The sequence below is a fragment of the Paramacrobiotus metropolitanus genome, unplaced genomic scaffold (assembly GCF_019649055.1).
Source record: "Paramacrobiotus metropolitanus isolate TYO unplaced genomic scaffold, Prichtersi_v1.0 Parri_scaffold0000033, whole genome shotgun sequence".
NCBI lineage: Eukaryota > Metazoa > Tardigrada > Eutardigrada > Parachela > Macrobiotidae > Paramacrobiotus > Paramacrobiotus metropolitanus.
Genome location: NW_026570253.1, coordinates 68,810 through 93,921, shown reverse-complemented (window position 1 = coordinate 93,921; position 25,112 = coordinate 68,810). Strand labels below are relative to the sequence as shown.

General features: G+C 43.2%; 3 protein-coding genes and 1 long non-coding RNA gene across 4 annotated transcripts; 3 read left to right on the top strand and 1 right to left on the bottom strand.

Annotated features, from left to right (window-relative positions):
- Positions 1-154: 154 nt before the first annotated feature.
- Positions 155-3,004, top strand: LOC129589130 (enoyl-CoA hydratase domain-containing protein 3, mitochondrial-like). The gene is made up of 8 exons (XM_055483679.1): positions 155-474; positions 592-774; positions 851-980; positions 1,258-1,410; positions 1,692-1,729; positions 1,787-1,896; positions 2,175-2,340; positions 2,439-3,004. The coding sequence occupies exons 1-8, from the start codon at positions 323-325 to the stop codon at positions 2,536-2,538; spliced, it is 1,032 nt and encodes a 343-aa protein (XP_055339654.1). The 5' UTR covers positions 155-322; the 3' UTR covers positions 2,539-3,004.
- Positions 3,005-5,193: 2,189 nt separating this feature from the next.
- On the bottom strand, positions 5,194-7,073 carry LOC129589107 (squalene synthase-like). Its single transcript, XM_055483640.1, has 6 exons — positions 6,835-7,073; positions 6,567-6,750; positions 6,358-6,492; positions 5,883-6,251; positions 5,669-5,821; positions 5,194-5,574 (listed from the first exon to the last, which is right to left on the bottom strand). The coding sequence occupies exons 1-6, from the start codon at positions 6,927-6,929 to the stop codon at positions 5,482-5,484; spliced, it is 1,029 nt and encodes a 342-aa protein (XP_055339615.1). The 5' UTR covers positions 6,930-7,073; the 3' UTR covers positions 5,194-5,481.
- A 214-nt stretch (positions 7,074-7,287) lies between these two features.
- LOC129589108 (uncharacterized) lies at positions 7,288-10,514 on the top strand. The gene is made up of 2 exons (XR_008690563.1): positions 7,288-8,123; positions 8,366-10,514. It is a non-coding gene; the product is annotated as an uncharacterized LOC129589108 (long non-coding RNA).
- A 4,225-nt stretch (positions 10,515-14,739) lies between these two features.
- Positions 14,740-24,454, top strand: LOC129589098 (protein patched homolog 1-like). The gene is made up of 19 exons (XM_055483626.1): positions 14,740-15,463; positions 16,471-16,663; positions 18,070-18,335; positions 18,547-18,644; positions 19,120-19,237; positions 19,485-19,699; positions 19,814-20,114; positions 20,240-20,395; positions 20,465-20,563; positions 20,834-20,959; positions 21,029-21,147; positions 21,253-21,353; positions 21,548-21,952; positions 22,107-22,237; positions 22,455-22,907; positions 23,060-23,340; positions 23,404-23,503; positions 23,571-23,753; positions 24,040-24,454. The coding sequence occupies exons 1-19, from the start codon at positions 15,209-15,211 to the stop codon at positions 24,175-24,177; spliced, it is 3,738 nt and encodes a 1,245-aa protein (XP_055339601.1). The 5' UTR covers positions 14,740-15,208; the 3' UTR covers positions 24,178-24,454.
- Positions 24,455-25,112: the final 658 nt, after the last annotated feature.

Sequence of the window (25,112 nt, the reverse complement as noted above, 5' to 3'; positions counted from 1 at the left end):
TGAGCCATGATAACGAAATATACAGATACTGTAACGATCTGTAACAAAAGTTACAAAACAATTCCTCAACGTCGGCGGAGGCGGTTACGTAAACATTCTGGTACAGTACGCACTGCGTACGAGTAATCAGCTGTTTTTCGTTTTCAAATTTTAACGTGTTGACTTCATTCATGCTTCAAACAATTAATTACTTACTGTACTGTTCTTCGGTAACTAATTACAAATACTTCCATTAATACGTACATATTGTACGTCTGCAGTGCTTCACAGCCCATTCTGCTTTTACGGTTACAGCTCACACTGGAGATATCGCGGATTGCGTATGAATACAAGCAAAGTTCATACAAACCAAGTATTTACGTTATCTCCTGCAAGGTGTGATAATTATCCCTTATCGTCTTCCATGACTATGTTTTCCAAAAGCGTCATCCGTACCGCAACTGTTGCATTCAGGACGCGATTACCATTTCACTCGTAAGTTTTTAGCTACATTTACATACCTGTGAAGCGCGAAAAGATTGTGCCTTGGCAGTGTCAAGTTGACAATGTCAACCCTCACGATTATCCAACAAATTGTTCCCCTGTCCGCAGAAGCATCCAAAATGGCGCTTTCACATCCGTTCCGATGTCGGTTTTGCGTTGTGGGTTTGCAACTCAACCAGTGTCAAAAACACTGCCGTCCGCGGTTTCTCCTCGGAGCTCCGAACACGCATTGTGTCTGGTGTCCTCGCAGAATGGGATCAAGCGAATCGTTCTCAATAATCCCAGAAAGAGGTGCACTGTAATAATAAGTTCACAAAAAATCTACTATACATGAACTAAAGAGGCAAATAACCGAATTGTTTTGCAGGAACGCGCTGTCGTTGGAGATGATGGAGGAAATTTTACGGCATCTGAAAGACGATAAAGATTATCCGCGGCTCATCGTTCTCTCAGCCAACGGACCGGTTTTTTCATCTGGACATGATCTGAAGGAACTGGTACGGGATTTTGCAAAAGATGCCAGGAAATGCGAGATAATAGAACTATTTGTATACTAAACCGTAAGACAATAATAATAAGTAATTTGAAGGACGTCCAGTCGTCGTCGTTGCATACCGCGAGAATATTTCTGATGTCGTCACGTCTACCACCGCTGGGGCGAAATTACCTCAGTAATGTGTATTAGTTCTACAGTAGAGAGGCGGAAGTCTAATTGCTGAAATGTCTCATCTGTTGTTTGGGATTTGTACAAAAATTTGAAATTATTCATCGTAGAAAACGGACACAGGAAAACTGCATCACGAAAAAGTTTTCAGCACGTGTACCTTGCTAATGTGTGCTATTGAGGATGCTCCTGTTCCCGTTTTGGCCGTGGTAAATGGCGTTGCTGCCGCAGCCGGATGTCAGCTTGTTGCTAGCTGCGATATGGTTCGTGTTCGCTGGCCGTTTCATCGTGCATATTGCAAGCGTAACATAAATATTTAATTGCATTTGTACGACTTTTTATTGCCCAGATAACCTGTTTTTAGTTTATTAATAATTATTGCAGCTTATTTAATTTTTAATTATGGTAATGTACATAATATGTGATCGTGAGTTTTATGTGGGAGTCTGTTTTGTATGTAATTTTTGTATGTATTTTCGGCCGGTAGCTTATGCTTAACACGTGCATTACATCAGTTTTTCAATTACTTATTTTCATAACACAGGTGGTCGCCAGCAAAATATCACAGTTTTCCACTCCGGGGTAAATGAATATTATGTAACTGATTTTTAATAGTAAACAATCGAATTCTTTTATTAGGGTCAGTAACGGACTTTTCTGTTCGACGCCGAGCATTCCATTGATACGTGCCATCCCGAAGAAGGTAGCCGCGAAAATGCTGTACACCGGTGATTCCATCTCCGCACAGGGTGTGTTTATTGCGTTGTAATTTATTGGTAGAGACTAATTCTATCCATTTGATTATTAATTGCCCGTATTTTATGGAATACTCACTGCTAACCATTTGCAATGAAACAGCTGTTACACTTACACTTCAAGCAAGCTGTTAAACTTACAGGGTAAACTTAATACTGTATTGTAACACCTAGAGTAGAAAGTCTGCTACAATAGAAGATATACAGCAGTTTATCTAGATTGAATTTTGGTACATCAGCGTGTGCATTGCTTTCTTTTCTTACTTTCGTAGAAGCACTGCAGTGCGGGCTTGTTACATCGGTTGTGGAAGAAAGTCAGCTGGAAGAGGAGACGCTTCGAATTGCCAATCGGATCTGTGAGAAGAGCCCAGCGGTAGTCAGACTCGGGAAAGAGTTTCTGAACCGGCAACGCGGTATGGATCGAACTGCGGCGTACAGGTGATTTTCGAATACTGATTGATATTATTTTGGTAGTATTTGTATTTGTATCATAGTGTTTGTGTAGTGGCGACTGTACTGTTTGCTGCTTCTGCTAGGGACGGGGAAAGGACAATGCTCAAGAACCTGAAAATGGATGACTGCCAGGAAGGAATCAGCGCATTTTTCGAGAAGCGAAAACCGAGTTGGACATCCTAGAACGAATTCTGTCAGTGATTTGAATGTTTATTTTGTACAATACTTTGCACAGAATTTTCCGTTTTTGTTTATTGCATATTTTACCATTTCTTTGGGAAGAACGCTATAATGATTTTAACACCACAGAATTTTTGGATACTAACTATAATAGTTTTTATCCGAAGATGCCTGTTTCTGCTGAGGAATGGTTTATGGATTTTACGCTTGCCACGCCAAATGTGTTGTTATATGAATACTGTACATCTCTTGCAGGTTTTCTGCCTGTCCTCTTTGTTACCTATGTTCTCGGCTTCCACTGAGCCGATTTTGCAGCTTTAAATTTTCACAGAATCTTTTCAAAACGTAGAGTAACACAAAGCTAGTGGTTTTTTTACTCTCACAAGTAGGATAAGCCCAGTGGTCACTCAAAGGCTTGTTGCCATGGATGCCATAGGGCTAACATGCGCTTGTTTTTCACCACGGGCAAATCAGTGTTTAACAACAAACAGCTTTGGTTTCGCTTCTGCGTTTTTTGTGGACCACATACCGAGTGAACGAATGATTCAGTTAGTTTTAAAATAAAACGAAAACGAGCAGCCGAGGCACAAACGAAAGAAACTTTAATGGCGAAAAGTCAACATTTGAAGAACCTCGCAGCAGATATTGGCCTAATCGACCTCAACTCATAAGAAAAAGTGCAAACTGCTAACGTAATATATAATGCCAGTAAACGTCCGCTTGTTGACTGGTCACCAATCTAAACGCAGAAACAGGAAAAATTTCAGCTGACACAAACGCAAATTGACCCCAGGGCATTCCCTGTCACCAGTTAAATATAATAAACTGAAGACCATCTGTTGATAACTACTGCTTCCTTGAATACAGGCATAACTGCTAACTATGAAATCATAACTACTGTCTCATCGAACACACTGCACTTTTGAATTTTAAACTCGTCTATCTGCCCAGTCGTAAGCCAATATTCATCCGTGCTCATCTTGTTATTTACAGTTAGTGTACTCCGCTTTTAATACGAGTATACCCTAAATGCTGGTCTACTACGAGTCTACTTACCATTAGCTACTAACGATAAGTATTTCCTTGTACTGATGCCCTTTAATATATCATTCATGCCTGGTTGAGCGGAGTAGATCAGGATTCAGGTATCAACCGGATATGAATGTGTACGTTAGGTTGTATTCAACAGAAGAAATTACTGTAGTGTTTAATTTTATACGCGTTGATCCGGTCGATACTATCACGTACTCACGTACTTACACCTTTATCAGTGAACCGACCAATCTGGCTTGTCGGCAGATTCCCAAATGCTGAATCACCGGGAAGCTTTATAAAATGTTTGTTAACAAGACAGACCGATGAGTTAACAGCCGAAGAGACTTCACTTGTACTGTATTATTTTTGTGATTCCGGGGAAAGTTTAAGTACTATATTCCAAGCAGAACAAGATTGACTGGGTGTTTCGAAGTCTTGCGCATTTTTGAATTTTTCCTGAGATACGTTTACTTACCAGTAGTTCTATCTGAATTAATCCGAGATCTGCTTTCTTTGGATTAATCGCATAGCGGTAAACCTTCTCGTAATCTGTGTATCCAGAATTTGTATCTGAATCCCATTTTCCAGCGCCAAACAGGTGAGTGAAATTATCGTAATTTTGCAGAATTCGAAATTTCGAAAAAGCGAAGCCATAAACTTAACTTACATAAATAAATAAATAACAGTAAAATAGTAATGTTACCTTTATAAGTGAATTTGAAGGTGAAATTATTCTTTTAAATTTTATAGCTGAAAATGCCGTTGACCTGCACCGATATCTTCAAGTTTATCTTCGCGTTCATCCTACCACCGCTGGGCGTGTTCCTGGAGCGCGGCTGCAACAAAGATCTGGCCATTAACATCCTGTTGACGATATTCGGATTCATCCCGGGAATCATCCACGCCTGCTACATTATCTGCAAATACTGATCCGGAAGACAGTCCAACATGGCCGTTTTCAGTGGTTCCCTGTACAGTTCCTTGGACGTCGTTCTTGTGGACTGTGGATGATCGGATTGTGCAATGAACATTCCTTGTTTAATATTTTGCGATTTATTGCGGAACTAGTTCCTAATTATACTGTTCGTCCACTCTCCCGTGGTTTGTCATTTCTTTCAGCAGATGATTTTTATTTTAGCGTGTGCGTGTTCTTTCGGTAAATCCTTTTCCAAAAATGGCTTTTGTATTTTTTATTTTGTTAACCTTGCACTTGCAAAAATTAAGTGGACTGCGTGCAAAGCGATGAATCAATAAAATGGATGATATCTTCAACTGGTTCTTCGTAACCGGCACCGCAAGTGTTCATGGCGATGTGCATCGAATTACTACTGTCGATAATGTTTGTTTACCTGTTCGAACAAGGTACCGTATTAAGTTTACCCTGGCAGAAAGCAGGGTTTGCTTAGCAGTTAGCACATCATTTAAGTGAGCAAATTTCGCGCTGCAGGATTGATCGTGCAACTTGTCCTACAGTTTTATTGGTGCCTGGACCCTGGACAGTGTGATAAGTACTTATCGTACGTCTCTTTAGGCAATACGTACGGTTAAAACAACTTCTAACTGGTTTGAATGGTACAGTTACGTACGTACGTACCTTACGGTATATTAGAGAATTAATAATAATATTGTATATTATTAGAATCTGGCGAAGTACAGAGTATTAGTGAGTTTAAGGTACCAGTAAATATTGTTGGAGCGGATGAAAATTGGCCAGATTAATCAACTGCATAATGCGTATGTATAAGTACCGTACTAACTTATCCATAGTGAGGTTAAGAAATTACTTCAAATTAGTTTGATGTTTTTATACAGAATGCTTTTACAACAAAATACCTCCATGTTAATAGTCATTACTATCGACATTCCGGCACCGACTGGCGAAATCCTGCTGCTGCTTAGCCTGTTCCAATATCAGTCGGAGTACAAAACGCCGGATGTCTTCAAAACTGCCAGAAAATCTTTAGCCTCATCGCTCGATCCTGCACACTCCATTCTGGCCACGATCTACAAGAAGGATGGCTTTACTATTGGAGAAAAGTAATTGAAACAACTTTTTTAAACAGCTTCGACAAAACTAGTCATGATAATATTGAATTACCTTCAGTGCGTAGATTCGTAATAAGTCCTTTGTGGTTGCCATGTCAGTGCAGTTTTGTACTATCATAGCTGTTCCGCCTCGAAGAATCTTCACTTTCCCCTCAAAAACTTGCGGGTTATTGTAGCAACGTTCTAGTGTGGCAATGGCCATGACCTACAAGCACATAACCCGGTCAAAACGGTCGACACTCAAGACAATCTATCAAAAGTCTTGCTTGCGGGATGGCCCAGAACGGGAAGACAGTGGGTGTTTGGATCGCGTTCAGATAAAGCAGCACATCCGGAAGATGTGTCAAGGCATCACCGATCAGATAGTTGAGACACCGCAACGCTGCTTGTTGGTTTGCTCTTTGGAGCAGATCGTCCACAGTAAGATGCGTATTGCCGGTGCGTACGAGAACTTCCCGCGGCCATAGACGGCGCCGGTCATCAGTGTCCTCTTTGAAGTCGCGGATTATGTTCATTTTCTGCAGAAAGCGGCCCAGGGAATGGGCCAACTGTTCGCGTTGGGAAGAAATCGGCTTAAATGGCTCCAGAAGACGGGTCAGACCGAGGCACATCAAGCCGGAAGCGCAGCGACCGTACTACCAAAAAAAGGTCACACTGTGATTACGAGCATATACGTCGACATGTATGTTAACCTATATCAGCATCCCGAAAGATACAGCATGTGTGCGTTTTTCAGTCTACCTCGTTCCATTCTTGAAATGTGTCAATAACGAAACCTTTCTCCAGAAAGATCGCCATTCCCGCGGCCATGCGCCGGCACGTGTCGCTAATAACACATTGGACGGCCTTATCCAGCCGGCGAAACTGCGACGAGATCTGTAAAACATGTCCATGCAAAATTCACTTGTCAGTTGAAGATTTAAGTTTGAATGACACATATAGAAACTCACCACGTGAAAATTGTGGAGGACAACGGCATCCTTTGACCGGCTATCGCGATAATTCCACCCGGGAACATACAGCTTCTGTTGAAAGGTGCGCAACAGCAGAAGTTTGGTGTCCAGCGGAATAGTCATGTCGTCTTCGACCGTGTCCAGTGCGCGTATAACCAAGTAGAAAATGCACGTTGAGTATCTGCAATATGGAAAGTAATTTTTAATTAGTAGCTTTTCTAAAAGCAGTCCGTAACGTAGTAAAAATTCAGCATCATTTCCGCACTGGAATTGATCGCCAAGGGTGGCAATAACCATTGAAAAGCTGCGACCGGTCTGATTGAGCATTTGGTAGCATAGTTCTTTCTCGTCCCGCTCCATAACGCACGGTTCTTACGGTTGCTGTATTAGCCTGTATATAATTCGACACGGTAGTCAGTCAAATTACATCTAGTCATTCATGTTGCACAAAATACAACTACATTCGCATTATCATGAATTTTCGCTTCCCATCTGCTAAACGTGCAGGCACAAAACAGCAACATGAGCTAGGGCTGAACCACCACACTTGTGTCATGCGTGCCAGTACAAATTTCATTGACCTCACAGTGTGTCAGTCGGCGACTCGGCACCGTCTTGTATAGGAGACGGCAAGGACATCTTCTACTAGAACAGCAACGTTTCGCGGTCCTGTAAAGCCTGTTGGTTATTGACCGCTAATTGAGGCTTGGATCGCTATCGGCCTGATGATAAGGTCAAGGTCAGTAGTAGCGCGTGGGTGCCTGGTTGGAGTTTCATGATCTTTCGCCAGCCATTCCAGCAGCTGTGGAGCTGCTAAAATGCAGACGCTGCAGTATATCAGTTGTCTATGAGATATTAGTGAGGTTCGTTTTGAAAGATACACTTGTACTAGAGTAAATACGTCTACTCGGTACCCAGTCTTAGCATACAGTATCAAATCTGCGCGATAACTTGTTAGTTTTCGTGTTTTCAAGTATTTTAAATACATTTTATAATAAAGACATGTTGGGGCAGGTGATTTATGTGTCGTAAATGAAAGAGTGAAGGCTCCGCAAGGTAATTAATGGTGCCATCTTTGCAACACCACCATTGACTCCGCATACTACTATTCATCCATTCATTTTTTATGTTTTAGTATTGGTTTTCATTGAATTAAAAATTGAAGTACGATTTGTATGATTTATCTGCGCATGGGTGTCCAAATGAAGGGAATGTTCTTCATATTATATAAAGCAGCCTCCGCGTATATACAGTTGGACGAGTATTCCTGTTATCATGCATTTTTAACTCTATCGGACTGTCGTCCGGCGATTCGTGCGCACCTCTTCCGGGAAAGTAGTGCTTTCTTTTCAGAACATCCATTTTTGGATACTTTGACCGGTATGTATTTATACTATGTATTTGACCGGCGAAATGCCGTGCGCGAAGGCACAGCCAGCGAAAGGTTTTCTTCGGTCAACCTTTTTTTCTGACTTGTGAGTGAGCCACTGAGCTCCTATCTGCCGCAGCTGTTGTTCCCGTTCATCTCGAGATTCACGACCGCACAACTTCCAGGTATCTTTGTTGCAATTTCTAACTTCCAAAGTTCGCAAAATATATCGTATGGGACATGGGATCAAAGATGGTACATGGATATATATATATAGATATCTATATGTACGGAGCCTTGACCAAAATTATCTAAAAGCTCTCGTCCATAAGTACAGAGTACATATACTGTCTGTACGTAAGACATCATATGCATTAAGTAATATTGTAAAGCCGTAGAAACTCAAAAAACTTTCAAAATTTTGCAGCCGGATTGTTGAGGCAGATACAGGAAACGTAAGTCACAAAAAGTACGCACTAAATTTGTTGTAGAGCCAGTCTTGTTAACAACATTTTACGTACAGAGCCGAGTCCGAAGGTGAGACCCCATCGGTTAAAGGACTTCTGCAACGTTATAAAATCATTGACATAGACATAACGGTACATAACATAACGGTACATAACGGTACATAGATATAACGGAAGCGGACAGTGCAAATGCTGTTTTTCATTTTGTAGTTTTGTGATAAAGAGCCGCAAAACCACAGAATAGCTGCTGGAATATGCTCGCTGATTATTAGCTAACAATAAGTTTGTAAAGCATAAAAGAAACCGAAAGCCGCAGAATCAAGGCCGCACTGTTCGTGCAGGTTAGCGTATTTTTATTTATACAAGTACAAGTACAAACAAAATATAATCGTGCTGGCCACTGGTCAGTTTTGTGTGGCGTGTCGAAACATACTTACAATGTACAATGCTGTACTCGTACTGTAGCTGCAATATTCAGACGTCGGCACTGATAGCATAACAGTACTAATGCATCATGCAAACGTGTTCATGTCTAGTGACAACGTGGCTAACGTTGCAGTTACAGTGCTTATACCGGGCAAACACTACGAACGGTTCTGAATTCCGACGAGTCCGGAAGTCAGCACAATTTACTCAACAAAATCGTAATTCTCAGCAAACTGTGCGTGTATTTACACTTCTCCCGGGCAGTTTTTCCACGAGTAAGCATTTTGATTTATGTGGGTAAGTACTGCGTGTCTACATAATTTATAAGACGAGGGTAAACAACGATTAACATGATCGTTGTAAACGATTGGAAAGGTGTACATAACACCAGTTTCCTAAACTTTTAATCCATCCGCATAATTTGCACGATTTTGCATAACTGAAAGTGAACACCAATAAAACTACGTTTTAACGGTAAAGAAACAGATCTGGGTTTATAAAACCGGCTTCCAGTCTATTCACGATAGCTCTCGAGCGAAAGATCATACTACACTGTAACGTTATTATATTGTATCTACGGTATATAGCTTAGAATTTTCTCAAATTTTGCAATTAAAAGTGCGTGAAAATGAATAACATGTAACAAGTACAAATATTGACAAGATGCACATGGATAGGCTATTTTGGGAATCCGCATTTAAGCGGCAGCAGGAAGTCCTTATTTGCAATTGCATGGCAGCAAGACATCCGTAACTTTCAGTACTTGCAAATAATATAGCAGGCATGAATTATCCCTGGGAGCCATAGCAGGATGGTTAGCAAAATGTTAATAGCCAGATCTTTGCCGCATCCTCGTTCCAGGAAGACACCCAGTGGTGGAAAAATAAAAGCGGCGATGAACTTGCAGATGTCGGTACAGGTTAGCGGCATTTTGCGCTACACAGAACACCCTGATTAAAAGTACTACTCCGTACGTACATACTATAACATGTAATATAGGTTTTGTTACGTGAAATATTTTACAGATTATCGAAATAGCTCTTTTCCATATAATAGGTCAAACGTAGACTATCAAAATTTCATTGTTTTGTACATTGTAAGCTATGTGAAAGATTGTTAACAATATAAAATATCTATATTTTTTACAAAATTGCAAATGCAAAATCATACAAAATTAAAGTCATTGGTCATTACACCTTTGTGCGACTTTAATCGGCTTGTTCTACCGGAAACGGTTTTTAATGGCAATTCTCTAATCTTACCGGTTCAGGAAGCGGAGTAGTAAAAAATCAATTGGGTGCCCGGCAAGTTGCAATCAGTGACAACCAAGAACTTTGATCAGAAACTGAAAAAGGTACTTACTTCCGATCCACGAAAATGCCGACCGACCGATTAACGTTTCGACCAGCAGATGCAGCGCACTGAAACGAACGCTTGGATTCAGTTTTCGTCGTTGTCATTCACGCCAAAACCAGCCGGAAGGCAGCGGCAGTACGGTGCATTACGAACCAGGAGCGGCCTGTTCAGACGCCCAAGGCTTGCATTTCTGTACGAGTTTTATTCTTTTATTGCATTGTGTCGAAAAATACCTGCGCGCTGACGCGATGACTTATTAAACTTAATGTACGCATAGATGATAAAAAGGCCGGTGTAGTCGATGGCATGAGTAAACTTAAAAGGTGGGCTTGTGTTTTCCGTTGTATTCGCTCAGGGTTATTACAATACAGCTGTTACTTATTATACGATGACGCTTACCGTAGACTATGGAATTCACTTTGAATATGTACAACTGTTTCTACAATAAATATGACTTTTCCTGTTGCGAACGGACAAGCTCTGGCGTTACTCTGTTGGTTTTCCGGTTGTTCACAATATTCTTAATTCATGAAGAAGCATTTCTTGGAAAGGCACAAAGATGCGCTTATATCTATATTTGTACGAGTACCTATGTGTATAACGTGCATACGTTGGAACGCCGCCTAGCAGAGCTGACTCTAGAAACCGCTAATATCAGTATTGCCACTTTTCGCTAGCGGTTTGTGAGAGCAATTCCCAGAATTATACAAAACACAAATTCGCGTGTCTTTTTCGTTAGATTCAGTGCAGTCGCGCCATCTCTGATAAACCGTGCACAGGGAGTAAATACGTAGTAGTGTAAAGTTGCAATTACGTACGTACACATTACAGAACATTATTGGTAATACGTGACCGCGGTCATGGTCGCCGCAGTATCAGTCTTGTAGTTTCCGGCGAATACATGTTCCATAAGGTTTAAAGTTGAATGAACAAAAGTAAGTATGAAACTATCATTTTGCAAGGCTTTAGAGCCTGCGAATTAAGCGGGGCTCCCTTTCCGGCGCTTCCTTCGATCTCGCGCACGGTACGTTAGTACGAAAAAAACAAGCACTCGCAAATTTTCATCTAAAATAGGGTAGTTATCTTTTCTCGGACGGCCGTTAATGCCATTGCCATTGACGTCGTAATAATATGTCATTGGAAAACTAAAATAGTCACTTTTGTTACTTTGCTGTAAATTTCATTCAGCGCACGTCGTACGATATACAGTAAACTTACACTGTACAGTGTTCGTGCAGTAGAACTGGCGTGTTTGAGAATCTCACCGCTTGTTGTCAGACGGGAAGGTCCGCGACATGAACGCGAAATTAATTCAGTAGACACCGAGTTTCGTGCAGTAGGCTTATCTTATTTTCGTCCGAATCGACATCTCACATCTTTGGAGTTAGGATCATCGTAGTAACACAAAATCAGTGCCACCGCGCAACGCCGGGTGCTGGTGCGAGCTTGGACGTTGACGGAACAGTTACAAGAACAGCCTGAACAGGCGATGTGCTGCATCTCTCACTAGCTGCCGCACCTTGTTTGCCATACTGCGCAGTCGCACTGCGGAGCCTTTCACATGCAAACAATTTTTTTCATGGATGCAAGCAAATTTGCTGACCACTATCTTGCCGACCGATAACTAGTTTTATGTCTTTTTGCTGACCGACAAAACGTTTAGCCGACAACTTTTTGAAACGACAAAACGACGATCGACAGAAATCTCAGCGTACGACGACATGCTGAACACCGACGATTGCTGACAATCTGTCGACCCATAAAAAACTTGAGAACGCTAAGAAACCTTACTTTAGAAAGACCACTAGTCGTACGAAAATTAAGAAGTCTAAGAAAAAACCCCAAGAAACCTAGGATATACAAAAACTCAAAAAGCTAAAAAAACTAAACTTCAGAACCAGACCGACAAGTAAGCTGTCGGTCAACGAAATGGTTAATGGTTTCCTATAAACGTCGGAATGATTTTCCAGAAAAGCCAACAGTCGGTTAGTGAGCAGCGTGAATCAACAATATGTCGGCCAGCAAATTGTCGGGAAGCGAAACGATGGAATGGGTTCATTGATGTGCTATCCCGTCATTCTGGTCGACCATGCAGTAGAGATTCGATAGTTCATTGTCAGACGCCGGTTTCCATTAAATCTCCATATAGGACAAACCAAGGGCGAGTACGTTAACTGGTTAACCATATCCTTACGTCCTGCAGCCTGTGCTCCTGACCGGACTCAGCGGACTTTCCATTCTGCACCCATGAGCCGCACCCTTGATTTAAGCCAGGCTCACCGGTAATTACAGAACGAAGACCAGTTTTGTCGACGTAGCATTGCGACGGTACCCAGTAATCTGGATTCCTCTGATAGTGAGCGGCAAACGCAATGATATGTCCATATCCGCGATCATTCTTACGTAACATACTGTACGAATGAAGTCTCCCGAATGGAAGCCTTTCCACTTGCTGACTAGGGCGAGCAGTCACAGGCGGCATAAAAGGATTTCTCCGCATGGATTGTGCTCCGAATAGTATAACCCTCCTCCGTTTCCGTTAACGGTGGTGGACGTCGATAAATCCAAAGGGCACCTCATGTTCATCTTCAATGGCGTTCAAAAGACCAAAGGTCAGCGTAGCCATGTTGTTCAGTCGTTTTGTCGTTCTCAAAAGCACAGGTTAAAATCCGAGTTCGAAGAAAAAAAATCTCTATCCATGCTGATGTCCAGTCAAAAAATGAACGGCTAACAGCAGATCCCAACCACAGCATCATACAAAATGTAAGTATTGTTAAACGAAATAGCACATTTAGTATGAATAAAGAAACTGGAGCAGTGAGTGTTAAGCGTAAGCGTACGCATTTCAGTGAATGTTTCTTTCTTTTATTGAAAGCCAGTTTATAGCCAGCAGTTAAACGGCAAAAAACCGTGCGGACAATTTTTTTGGAATAAGGCTTATATCTATGTGTAAACTTCCTTGGAAAAATTTGACCGAACGCCTTGAAAACCGACATGACAGTTATTCTTCAGCCTGATTTAGAATCTTGTAAAATCTGGTACGAGTGACCGAGTCTGATACAATTATGGACGCATTAACTTTGACATTACGTAGTCGCTGCCAGTTGCACTCTTCCGATCGTCATTTGGATTTTGGAGATCATAACATCACATAGTTCCTCTAAAAATCGGTATTTTTAAGTACTTTAATTGTGTGTTAGCGATCGATAATAAAAATGCCGGTAGCTGAGCTTATGACTGTTAGTTTAGTGGGAAGTGGTGTTGTAAAATCCGAACTCCCAGAATTGCAGAGGTTGAGTGCTTTGCTAATCTGGAAGTGTTATAATCCTGTGCCAGTAGCAGTGCTACTGTGCATCTTGTTTAGCGCTTAAGGTGAAGTAATTGTGCCGTCCAGCCTAGACAGCCTCCACGAAAGGCCATTGGGCCCGCTGCGTAGTCCGCATCGTACGCTTGCAGACGCTGAGCACGCCAGCCGAGTGCAGGCAGCCATTCAGTGGCTAATTCGTGATTCTCGTCGAGACTGCAGACTGGCAGTGTGTCATTTTGACGTCACTAACAAACAGGGATTTTGGAGTGCGCCAACAGGAGAATTATGCATTCGCTCTGTTTCTGTTCGTGTGCTAGAATTTTCGAGGCGGTAATGCATTAAAGTGGCCACAACGCCAGCGCTAAATTTAAAAATACCGTAAACATTTTTATCACACATTTTTTCCTCGTTTGCAGAGGATGGTTTTTTGTAAATTTTCATGTATCTGCCCAATTAACCAACAACATGGTTTGCGAACGCGCGCTGTTTAAAAAGTGCCGGGATAAGCGCTTGTTGTTATGGGCCTACGATGACTTCCCGGCGCACCGTAGGCGCACGGCTGCCAACCGCCACAGGGTACCATCCTGGCGAGAATCGTCAATAAGCAGTGGCGCCGCCGGCTGCGGTAGGTCTCAATCAGCATGGCTGTTTAATTCGGGCGAAAAGGGACGTATTGCGGGCGGTCTGGAAAGAGATGCGGGACTGACCATGGTCTACGCTCCTAATTCCTAAAGGGTACTGCGGTGTTTGATTGGAATCTGCATTATTGTTATACCACATCCTTTTATGTAGACAGAATTAATTTAATTTCCATACAGCACACGGTCCACTTTATGTACATATGGGCAGATTACTGTAACTGTTAACATATGTATACAATTTTTTGTATTTATAGGCTATTTTTACTGACTTGTGAATTCGAATAAGTACCGGATGGTGTACTTTGCGCACGGCTGTAGTTAGCATGTATTTATTAAATACTGACCACAACAAATTGCTTATTTTTGGTAGCGTGTTAAAGTCGGTAATTTAGCACAAGCAATTTGTGCGACATAAAACCAACTCCACTAGAGAGTATACTTGTATGTTTTTTGGATTTTGTCTTGGATTTGTGATTTGTCAGTGTTTTCCCCCAAGTTGCAACATCCCGTTATGAATTAAGAATATTGGCACAGCTTCATCAACCGCGAAAAGCATAATAATATTCTTGGAAGGATGAATAGTGCTTCTGTAGAATATCGCAGCACCATGCTGTTGCTCGAAGAATTCGCTTCTTTGTTGAACGAAACAGCGCAGAGAGAATGCAGTACTACTCCGCCTTCAGCCTTCTGACAGAGCAGCCTCATTCTCCCTTTCGCAGGCCCACTTCCCTCCCGTCACAAACACCGAGTAACTGACCAGAGCGTCGGCAGACTGTGGCTACTTCTCCGTCGTTGCGCTTAACTACCACATCATGCTTCGCCTCAACTAAATGCACACTTCTCCACACTTCGATATTTGCATTGTGATTACGGGCTCAAAATCCAGTAAGTAACTGAATTTGAACAGTTTATTTGATCGTTATTCTTGCCGGCCACTGGTCGCTCTCATTTCACGAACACAGACGTCTCTAATGGCTACTTGTACTGTTGTTTGATCAAGCTAATTCGATGGTAGTTATCAGCGTAGTAAATTAACTGGATTACGCGCTGTGTTCGAGCCGCAGCAAGCCAATATGTCCGGCAACATTGAGGAGATTATGGCGTCCGCTGCGGACGGCGTTCCCGATGCAACATACACCTGTTTACAAGGTGTTCCTCTGCAACCCAATGTTGTTCCCTGTGCTCCGGCATTCAATCCCGCGGCGAGGGATTGTGAAGCTTTAGATAATGAGCGAGAAGAAACTTCGTGTTGGAATCTGGAAGAACCCTTCGATCTCGAAAATTGTGAATATCTCAGTCCCAGAAAGGCGTTGGAGTATATCGACAAAGTAAGGAAGCGCAATCTGTATATCGTTAACGGTACAAAGTTGAAAATAGCCAATAGGTAAGTAGTAATAAGTGCATACTAAAATGCACACCCAATGTACTGTAATTTTGCACCCCTGACAGCATCTTGAAACGAGTAAGGTACGTGTACATAATATAGATATAGATTATTATGGTTAAACTTCATTGGTCATTTCTAAACTATCTTTGACTCTGTTTCCAAACTTGTTCAACTTCAACTTTGCCAATTTCATTTTGAATTTTGTTTCTTTCAAACGACGATTTTTGATTTTTTTGTACAAGTACCTTTATGACCTAACATCGCAGCTACTCTGTCGTAATTACTGTACACGTCAGTTTTGACATCTGGCGCTTTCTTAATGTATGCGTTCATCTCTCCTGGAAGCAGTAAATGATAACTCCCAATGGAAATGGTTTCTCTTCGCATCATAATTTTGTGACAGTTTTTCGCTTTCCCACAACTTGGATTTGTGTGATTACGATGTGATTATTTATTGGAAGTGCATTATTAACGTAGCGTAACCGCATCGTTAACGGCAGCCCAGCGTGTCGTTTCATCCTCTTTGCGCATCTTTGTCGGATCATGTCAGCGGGTGAAGAATGAAGATGTTTGCACTTGTTGCTCACTTGAGAGATCAAACACGAATTATGAAAACCGCTCCTGATCCTCTTCAATGCACGAGCATCCATCGCATCCAGTTTGCTCATTATAACACGGAATTTCTGCCCAATTATATCGTGATATCACTCACTTTTGAGATGCGCCTGGTTTGTCTGTCTGTAACTGTGCAAGTCAGATTCCCACAGGCGATGAATGTTGACCATCACTGATTCACAATGACACATTTTTCACCCGCCAATGTCCATAATTTCATCAATTACTGGTCCGGACAAACTGGACAGATGACTTGCTATAGTATCATTATGATGGAAATTCGAGGCTGCTGGATTAAAATATCGGCCTGTGTATAACATTGTCAATTCACAGGGCAGGGCAACGGGCAACCGCCTGGCGTTGCGGACGCGTGCTGTGATTGACCGGTGCTTCTTCGTCGTTGGACAATTCGCACACCGCCATGCCGGATGTGTCTTGGTGATAGGATTGATAATACTGTGCTTAGGATGTTTGGGACTGCCCAATATACAATTGGAAACCCGTCTGGATAGACTCTGGATGGAAGGTAAAATTTGGTCCTGATCACAGTAAAGTGAAAATGAAATTTTTATGCTTGTGTACTGAGAGCTAGTTGTGGAAGCATATATCGACAACATTTACGTATTTATACTACAGCTGCATTTGCGTACGTTATCTAATTGCAATTGCTGAAAAGTTTTAGTAGATGCGTAGGGCATACCGTTTTAGTCATTGTGGCCACTATATTAAGTGCATGAAAACATATTTGCGATTTTGTTGGTAGGGTACTTAAATTTATTAATTAATGCAAATGCGGCCATATGGCTGTCATTTGCTGTAAGAGCAGGAACGCTACTGAAAGCGGCCGTACCACACCAAATTGGCTTCTTATCCGATGCGCGGCCACCCACGCGTAATTATCCAGCGCGTCGTTAGAGTGGGCTTTGTTCTCCGGTGTCCTGAAGCGGAGTTTCATTTAACTGATTCTAACGATCGTCTTGTGGTTGGCGTCGATGATAGATCCTTTCAAACATGTCGTCCACCTGTTGCTGCACAAAGCATTGGCTTGCGTTGGTATAAAGCGGAATTATTTCTCTACGTAAATTCTACAGTATGGCGTCGTGCGCTTTATGTGCGAAATGCGAACCGGCATCAAATGGGTATGTTAACTGAATTATCGGCATAACAATAGCGGTGGGCCGATGGTAAGGGATTCGTTGATGAGGGCATCGCGGCGGAAGAAAGATTTCTGTTATTCCTCGAGTGTGCGTGCTCCACCCATTTTGCTCCCTTTCACGACGTGCGAACTGCGACCAGCGCCTAGCAAAACAGGTTTTATGACGCGTCCGGTCTGTACTATCTCCAGCATCGCCACTATGTTGGTGTCCAGCTTCTCAGGAAGTAATGGAAGCAATGCAAGCCTCGGTCTTAATGATCATGATAGCCGTCTGCAGCTTGTGCACTGGGATTTCTTATTTCTGCGCTGCGACGTGGCCGAGTGCAGTAACACGTGCGAAGGCGCAAATGACGGGGAAGGGTGAAATTGATATGGGACAGATCGAATGTTTTCTCATATGGCCGCTGAAATAATAGGCTTGGCATTAAGTATATTTAGATTGCAATTGAATAAACAGGCGTTGAAAGGTTTGGTAGTCTAATTGGCGGATGACAAGATAAGATTGTTCCGGATATTGACAGGCGCTCCCGAAAATACATATACCACACAAGTTTAGAAAATAAGATGTGGCCGTTCTGATGCTGCATAAACCGCAGTTGTTGTTGATTAAGTTCGCGTACCTGTGCAATCATTCGCTTCAATAAATCATCCTAAGCACACGTAAGCAGATTATTTTTCAAATGACAGCGTTTTCTGTTCCCAAATGCATGCACTCGTCTTGCAGTGTTTTTTTTTGCATGCTTATCAAACTAACGCTAATTTAGTTTTTTCAACAGAGGGCGGGCGTTTAGAAGCGGAACAGCAGTATACCGATGATGTGCTCCACTTTTCAACCGGTGCAAATTCGCAAGTCCTCCTTCAGACACCCAGTGTCGATTATCCGTCAGTTCTTACTCCTGAAGCGTTACTTTTCCACTTGGAGTTGGCACGAATTGCCCTCAGTGTCGAGGTCACAATGTACTGGACCACCTTCAAATGGAGCAACATTTGCCAAACGCTCGACTTTCCCAATTTCGACGAACGAAGTCCGGTCCTAAGCAGCGTAAGGAAACGTTCATATACATACCAACATACCGTTATTGTAAGGGAACATACCAACTATATTAATTTAATCTTTTAACTGAGCTCTGGTGACGCAAAAATGTTTAAACGCTGGTGTGTTTGGCTACCACACAGCAAGTGTTATCTGCTGAAGGCCTTTAAAAATTGATTTGATTAGATTTGCAGTAGCAGTGGTTTTTGTTTCTCCGTAGGCACTGGAAGAACTGACCCCGTGCAGCATCGTGACCCCGCTGGACTGCTTTTGGGAGGGCTCAAAGCTTCTCGGACCGAAAAAACCCGTTCAGATTCCGTGAGTGCATAATTTATGCAGTTATATTATCGGTATAGGGCAGCGGTAAAAGTAAAACCATTTAACGGGCTTGTAAAGACGCTGAATTCGGGGCGTAAATGCAGCGAAACAATGCAATGCCAAGCGGCGCACACCACAGCGCTTTGTAAAGTGGCCATGAGAAAGTGTAGCAAATGGCCATGCATTTGCATAATGAGTGGCGCTGACATTGTCCCAATAAACTTGACCACCTGGTATGTTGGGTCACTTCAGCCGGTGTATATGCGTGTTAACCCGACCGCCGTGTCGATGGACTTCTTTCATCGCATATACGACAAGTGCCCGTGACATTTTGTACACGTGCGGCAAGTAGAGGCATTTCTTCATGGGAAATCATAATTAATTACCGAATTACTTCCATTTATGTGTAATTACAAGAGGCTGTACTCCCGAGCTCGCGCTGCCTTCGTTAAATATTATGATTTGTGTGCTTTAGGGTCTATGGGCGCGATGCCACTTGGGCAACTCTCGATCTGGAGCGCCTTGTACACACGCTGGAAAACAACACGGATCCGCTAATTAATTCCAAGCCCTTGGTGGACTTTCTGGATAAGGTAGCTGTTACTGTGAATATCATTATTGTCACATGCAGCACTGATTCAGAGTCGTAATGTTCCCATCGCGTTTCAGCGCTTTTCTGAAACGGAAATTTCAGGCTTCGACTGTTTATATTTTTATTTCATAGTTTAAATTGTTTTTAGCGAGTGATATTCTACTTTGGCTTACTTATGTGTCAAATTGGCTTCTCATGAATTTAGGAATGTTAATCTTGAAACTGTAGCGTCGTGCTTTTGTACACAGGCGGAAGTGGAAAAAGGTTACGTCGGAAAGCCGTGTCTAAATCCACGCGATGCACAATGCCCGGATGCTGCGCCCAATAAGCGCTCGGGAATAGCGCCCAATGTGGCGGATGCGATGCAGAACGGATGTTATGGCATCAGTAGCAAATATAGACACTGGATGCCCGACCAGCTCTTGGCCAATGTAACGCGCAATGCATCTGGCCACATCCAAAGGTGAGCTGCAGTGTGCAAATTTCCATGGGCGTTGTAAGAGCAGCTACGTCGTTAGTCCGCGCCTGTTTTAGTAATAATTATGAAATATTTGCGTTACGTTACGAAACGTTACAGTGCATCGGCAATTCAGACGATATTCCACATTGGAGATGCAGAACGCCTCTTCCTCAAGTATGAACACATGAGTCCTCCGATCCGTGATTATGACGGCAGCGAATGGAAAAGGGAAATGGCCGTAAAGGTCATCGCCACCTGGCAGGCCAAGTACCACGCCGCAGTGGAAGAAAAACTGAAGAAAAACAATACCCGTGCAAAGTCATCCATTGGATTATTGGCCGAAGGAGCGCTTGCAGCGACACTGGTGGATTGCTCCAAAGTCAACTTATTTCTGGTCATAGCCGGACATTTGCTAGCGGTTAGTGCTTCGTCGACAATTTTCTAAACCTTGGTTCGTTCTTGTATTTTTGCTGCTGGTATTAGTAGATTGAAGCGTTTTATAAGCATCGACTTTTGAGCGTTATTTAACAAGCATGATTGCAGGTCGTATATATGGGTGTAGTAAGCCGCAACTGTGCTGATTCGGTGGATTCCTACAGCGGTGTTGCGGTGGCCGGGACGCTGTTAATTTCGCTGACGGTGGCGGGTGGCATGGGATATTGTTCATTTTTCTTATCGTTCAACATCCTCAGTACTCAGGTTAGGTGCCTTTGACCGGGAATTGCTTGACATTGATAACACTGAACAATATTTCGCCGATGATTGCAGGTTATTCCATTGGTTGCTCTTGTTACGCATCTTCAGCATGTTCTGCAGATGACAAGTTCAATTACGGAAGTTGTCAGAGATCATCGAGTAGAGCGAAAGGTTCGTAACCTTATATAAAAATCATATCGTCACTAGTTTTTCTTATATCTTTTGCATTCTTCTGTTACTAAATTTGTACAAAGCTGACTGCTTTATTTATTTTTTTCCAAACTGTCGCAAACAGTTTTCGTGAAATGCAAACATCCATAAAAAATTTTATTTTCCAATCTTTAGCGTACGAAAAATGTCATCTGTGTGGCTAAATGTTTTTTGGCTAACTGCATGAATGATCGAATCAGGATGTTCCTCACGCACGTTTTCTTCCCGCAGGATATCGGCGCCGAATGCCTGGCCCGGAATGGGGCATCCATATTATTCTCCACTTTGGCTATGAGCGGGGCCTTCTTCGCCGGCTATGCGATTCCGTTACCAGCATTGAGATGGTTTTCCATCCAGGTAGGCTGGTGAAACATATTCTGGATGCCGAATGCCGATGTATTTTGCCCACTTTGCAATTCTTTACAGATGGGCATTGTCGTCCTATTGGGTGGTGTCTCCTTGCTTTTGTTGCTTCCCGCCGTGATATATTTGGATCAACAGCGACGACCGAGCAAACGATGTGACCTCTTCTGTTGCTACACTCAGTACGTCTGCTTTTCCACGTTTGTACTTGATGTGATTTCATTGTTTAAAAGCAAGAAACGAAATAGCAGTCACCTTTACGAGAATTCATGTGATATATTCCTTAGGTTTATTCCGAAGAAAGTGCCGCCAACGTCTGCATTCTCGTCATCGTATTTCCGGGAAGGCATTGGAGCTGTGAAAGGTCGTCCAAGTCTCCGTCAGAACGGTATGTTATTTGCTCGACTCGTAATGACAGGATCATGAAGGTAGATGTATATGCACATGTTGTTTTTGGGTATACAAATTTAGATTTTGATTGCCAAATGTCCAACTGCACAGAACTGCATGAACCCACATGTTTAAGAAGAACCACGTGAAAACTGTGTCATAAAATAAAAGACCATATTTTAATCAATTTAGATGGTGGGGCAACGTGCTGTTTAAGCACGTCAACACTGCGGGATCGCGTTTTAACGACATATCTGCGCCTTCTTCCGTGTGGTGTGGTCAAGTTCGTGGCCGTCGGGATTTTAATCACGACGGTGGGCTTTGGCGTCTGCGGCATCCGTCGCATGGAAGCCGGCTTAGAGATGGCGAAGCTAGTCCCCACAGATACGCTGGAACACCGGTATTTCCGGAGTCAAGCCAGAGATTTCCACCGTCATCAAGCGGTGTTGGTTACGAAGGAGGATTTCGCGTATGAGCAGCACCAGGAAGAGCTCTACGCCCTGCATGACGCCGTGTCACGAGTGAAAGGCGTGGTCCGCTCGGTGGGAGACGGGGCGCCGCGGTTCTGGTTGGCCGATTTCCGAGACTGGCTCCTAGGTACAACACATTATTCTGTTCGCAAAATTGTGTAAAAACTGTCGCAAAGTACATCCGTAGTCACAGGCTGGCAGGGGTAAATTCGATTGATGGCCGTCACACTAAGCGCTATCTGTGGCTAGCCATCGGTCAATGTCTTGTTTCGGGTGTTTAGATATCGAGGCTTCGTTTGAGCATGATTACCGCGAAGGTTGTTTTGGTGACGGACGATGGTATGAAAATGCCAGTGATAACGCCATCTTGGGATTTAAACTCCGTGCTGCAACTTTGAAAGATCATCGATTGGTGAGTTCACTGAGTTGCCACAACATCCGAGCAAGTAATGTGCCGGTCAGCGTTGCGTCATAATTTCTTGTAAACGTTGAACTGCGACACCGAACGTCACGTATTTATCTAACACCTATACATTGAAAACAAAAAATTCTCTAGGAGGAATGACTTGCGCGTTATCGTTTCTACTAATTCTGCCCTCTCTCAAACTTATGCTGTTGTTGGACGTTAGGTTGCTCAAGTGCTTCTGGTGGACGAACACGGTCGGATCAATCCCGACGGTTTCTACAGCTACATGAGCGCGTGGGTGTCCAACGATCCCATGGGCTACGCTGCTACCCAAGCGCATCTCCACCCGCAGCCCGTCGTCTGGCTGCACGACCCTGAAGATCCCAGCTACGACATCCCGGAGTCAGCGGCGCTACACTATGCCCAGATGCCCTTTGTGGTGTCCGGCTTGAACAGCACGGACGACGCAGTCGGCTTCATCGAGCAGGTGCAATCCATCTCGCAGGTCTTTGCAGAGCGCGGTGTCCCCAGTTTCCCCAGCGGCCAGCTCTTCACCTACTGGGAACAGTACGTCGATCTACGCTTCAATATGGTACTGGCGTTGGGCATCCTGCTGGCCGTGCTGTGCATGGCGACGTCCGTCCTGCTGATGAATTTGTGGGCTGCCGTAGTCGTGGTAAGACATCGATGGCCACTCGCTGCTGTCTCCTATAGGTTTTTCCTACATTGTCGTTTTATTGCATCTCATATTTAAATAGGGCGCTTCTAGTTGCTGTTTTTATTAATACAGCAGCCAAACTGGACGACAAAACTTTTTATCGTTTACAGACCGCAACCACTGTGGTGTTTCTCCTCGGACTCGCCGGCTGTATGGCGTGGCTACGGATTGACCTCAACGCCATCTCGGCCAGTCTGCTGGTGTACGCGACGGGCGTAGCATGGCGTATCTCGTTTCCCATCTGTGCGGCCTTTCTCAGCGGATTCGGCGGGAAGGATCGGCGTGTGCGTTGCGCCATGGCACGCTGCTGCGGATCGATCGTGCACGGCGCTGTGGCATCGCTAATCGCCACGGCTCCGTTGTACTTCACCAAATTTCAGTTTATTTTTCAGTACGTATGCAACTAATTTTTCAGACGAAGTAAAACTTTCCATCGCAGTGATTGATGTTGCAGGTATTTCTTCCTGATCCTGGCTATTTCCTATGGGATGGTCTTACTAAACAGCTTGGTCAATCAGCCAGTGGTGCTGTCGCTCCTGGGTCCAGGTCCGGACGTAAGTACAGTGTCTGTCCGTCATGGACCTTGTGAAGGCATTGGTTTGATTGAATGGATTTTTGCAGTTGATTGCCAATTATGACCCGGAACATCCGCCCCCGGGTACACCTGACCCTTTGGTTTTTCTCAAGCGGCACCTATCCATTATCATGGAAGAGGACGAAACGGCGTCCCAACCGGCAGCAGCGGGCCCCCTAGAAACCCAAGTAGTTGTTAGAACCACTGCCACCTTCTCCGCTGCGGAACCGGTATGTATCTGTAGTTCAAGATATGGTCAATTACGCCCACAAACAGTCGGATGACGATGAGTGTTCTTGGCGTTTATTTGGTTAATTTAAAGTATTTATCGTATTTATTTGGTTAATCTTGCGTCCTAAAAAAATTTCGAATAAACTTGAGCACAAGTATTTCTCAGAGTTCCGATTCAGTTGTTTTCAGAAACAGTGCTGATGTTGCTATTACTTGGGTTCATTGAACAGATGGCTGGTGCATTTAAAATTTAGCTACCTGATTAAAATAATTTATTAATTTCAGAGAAATTCGGTGTGTGAGAAACCGCACACCGCTTCCGTCACCACAACCGTGAGGGTGGAGCTTCATCGTCCGTCGTTTTCCAGGTCGCTGGATAAGGTCAAGGAGGAGCGCGTTAACCCGCAGTCTGCCATGGTGTAGTCGTCCTTCACTACGAAGCCAGACAAAACAGCAGTTTCCAACTGTAAAGATGTGTGATTCCGCAGATGCTCAACCCGTTGTTCTTTCCCGTGCTTACGCTTCCGCTGATGTTGTTTGAAGTTTTGTTATTATGCTAAGAAAACTTAACGCCATACACGCACATGTGCCTTTCACTCGGGCAATTATCGAAAGTTTATAGTTTTTTTGATTTTTTGGCGGTGCATATGTGATATGTATAGGTGAAGTCCAGACCAAACTAATTTAAAACACATTGATGTGCGACCAGAAAAACCGAAGTAATGAAATGGTTTCGCAATGAAATTTTACGCGAATTATACAGCGATTGCAATAAACGGTCACCGACAATTTGCCATCAGACACTCACTATGCTCGTAGTCTCGTACGGATACAACGATTTGATCACGCCTGTTTCATTTCTCCTGAGAGTACAGTAAATGTTCGTCAATGAGCTCAAAGTTTAAACTTCACATGCAAATTTTTATGTTTATCACATATCATTTAGTGGCATTCAAATCACTTACCAGGGCACTATTTCCGCCTCCAAATTCAAAAAATTTCGTTTTATGTAAAAAAGTAGTGTACTACCGTGGTATGATTAAAAAAATAGTTTCATCTGCAAAGGTCACTTGGGTGTGGACCATGTGGTCTAACATAAATTGAATGAGTACAGAATACACATACTATTACATAGATGTAGTATTAAGTACTCGTAATTGCATTTTATTCCGCAATATCGTTTTTGCGGGCATTGCACGTCCCGTGGATCCTTCCACATGCCGAGCGTATTATAGCGCGTGTGCGGTGACCATCGCAGCAAAATTATTAAATTTCGGAAATTCAATAACTTCGCTAATTTTCATGCTGTTTGTATTGTATGCCCATATGCTCACGAACTATTAGGAAGCATTTAGGTA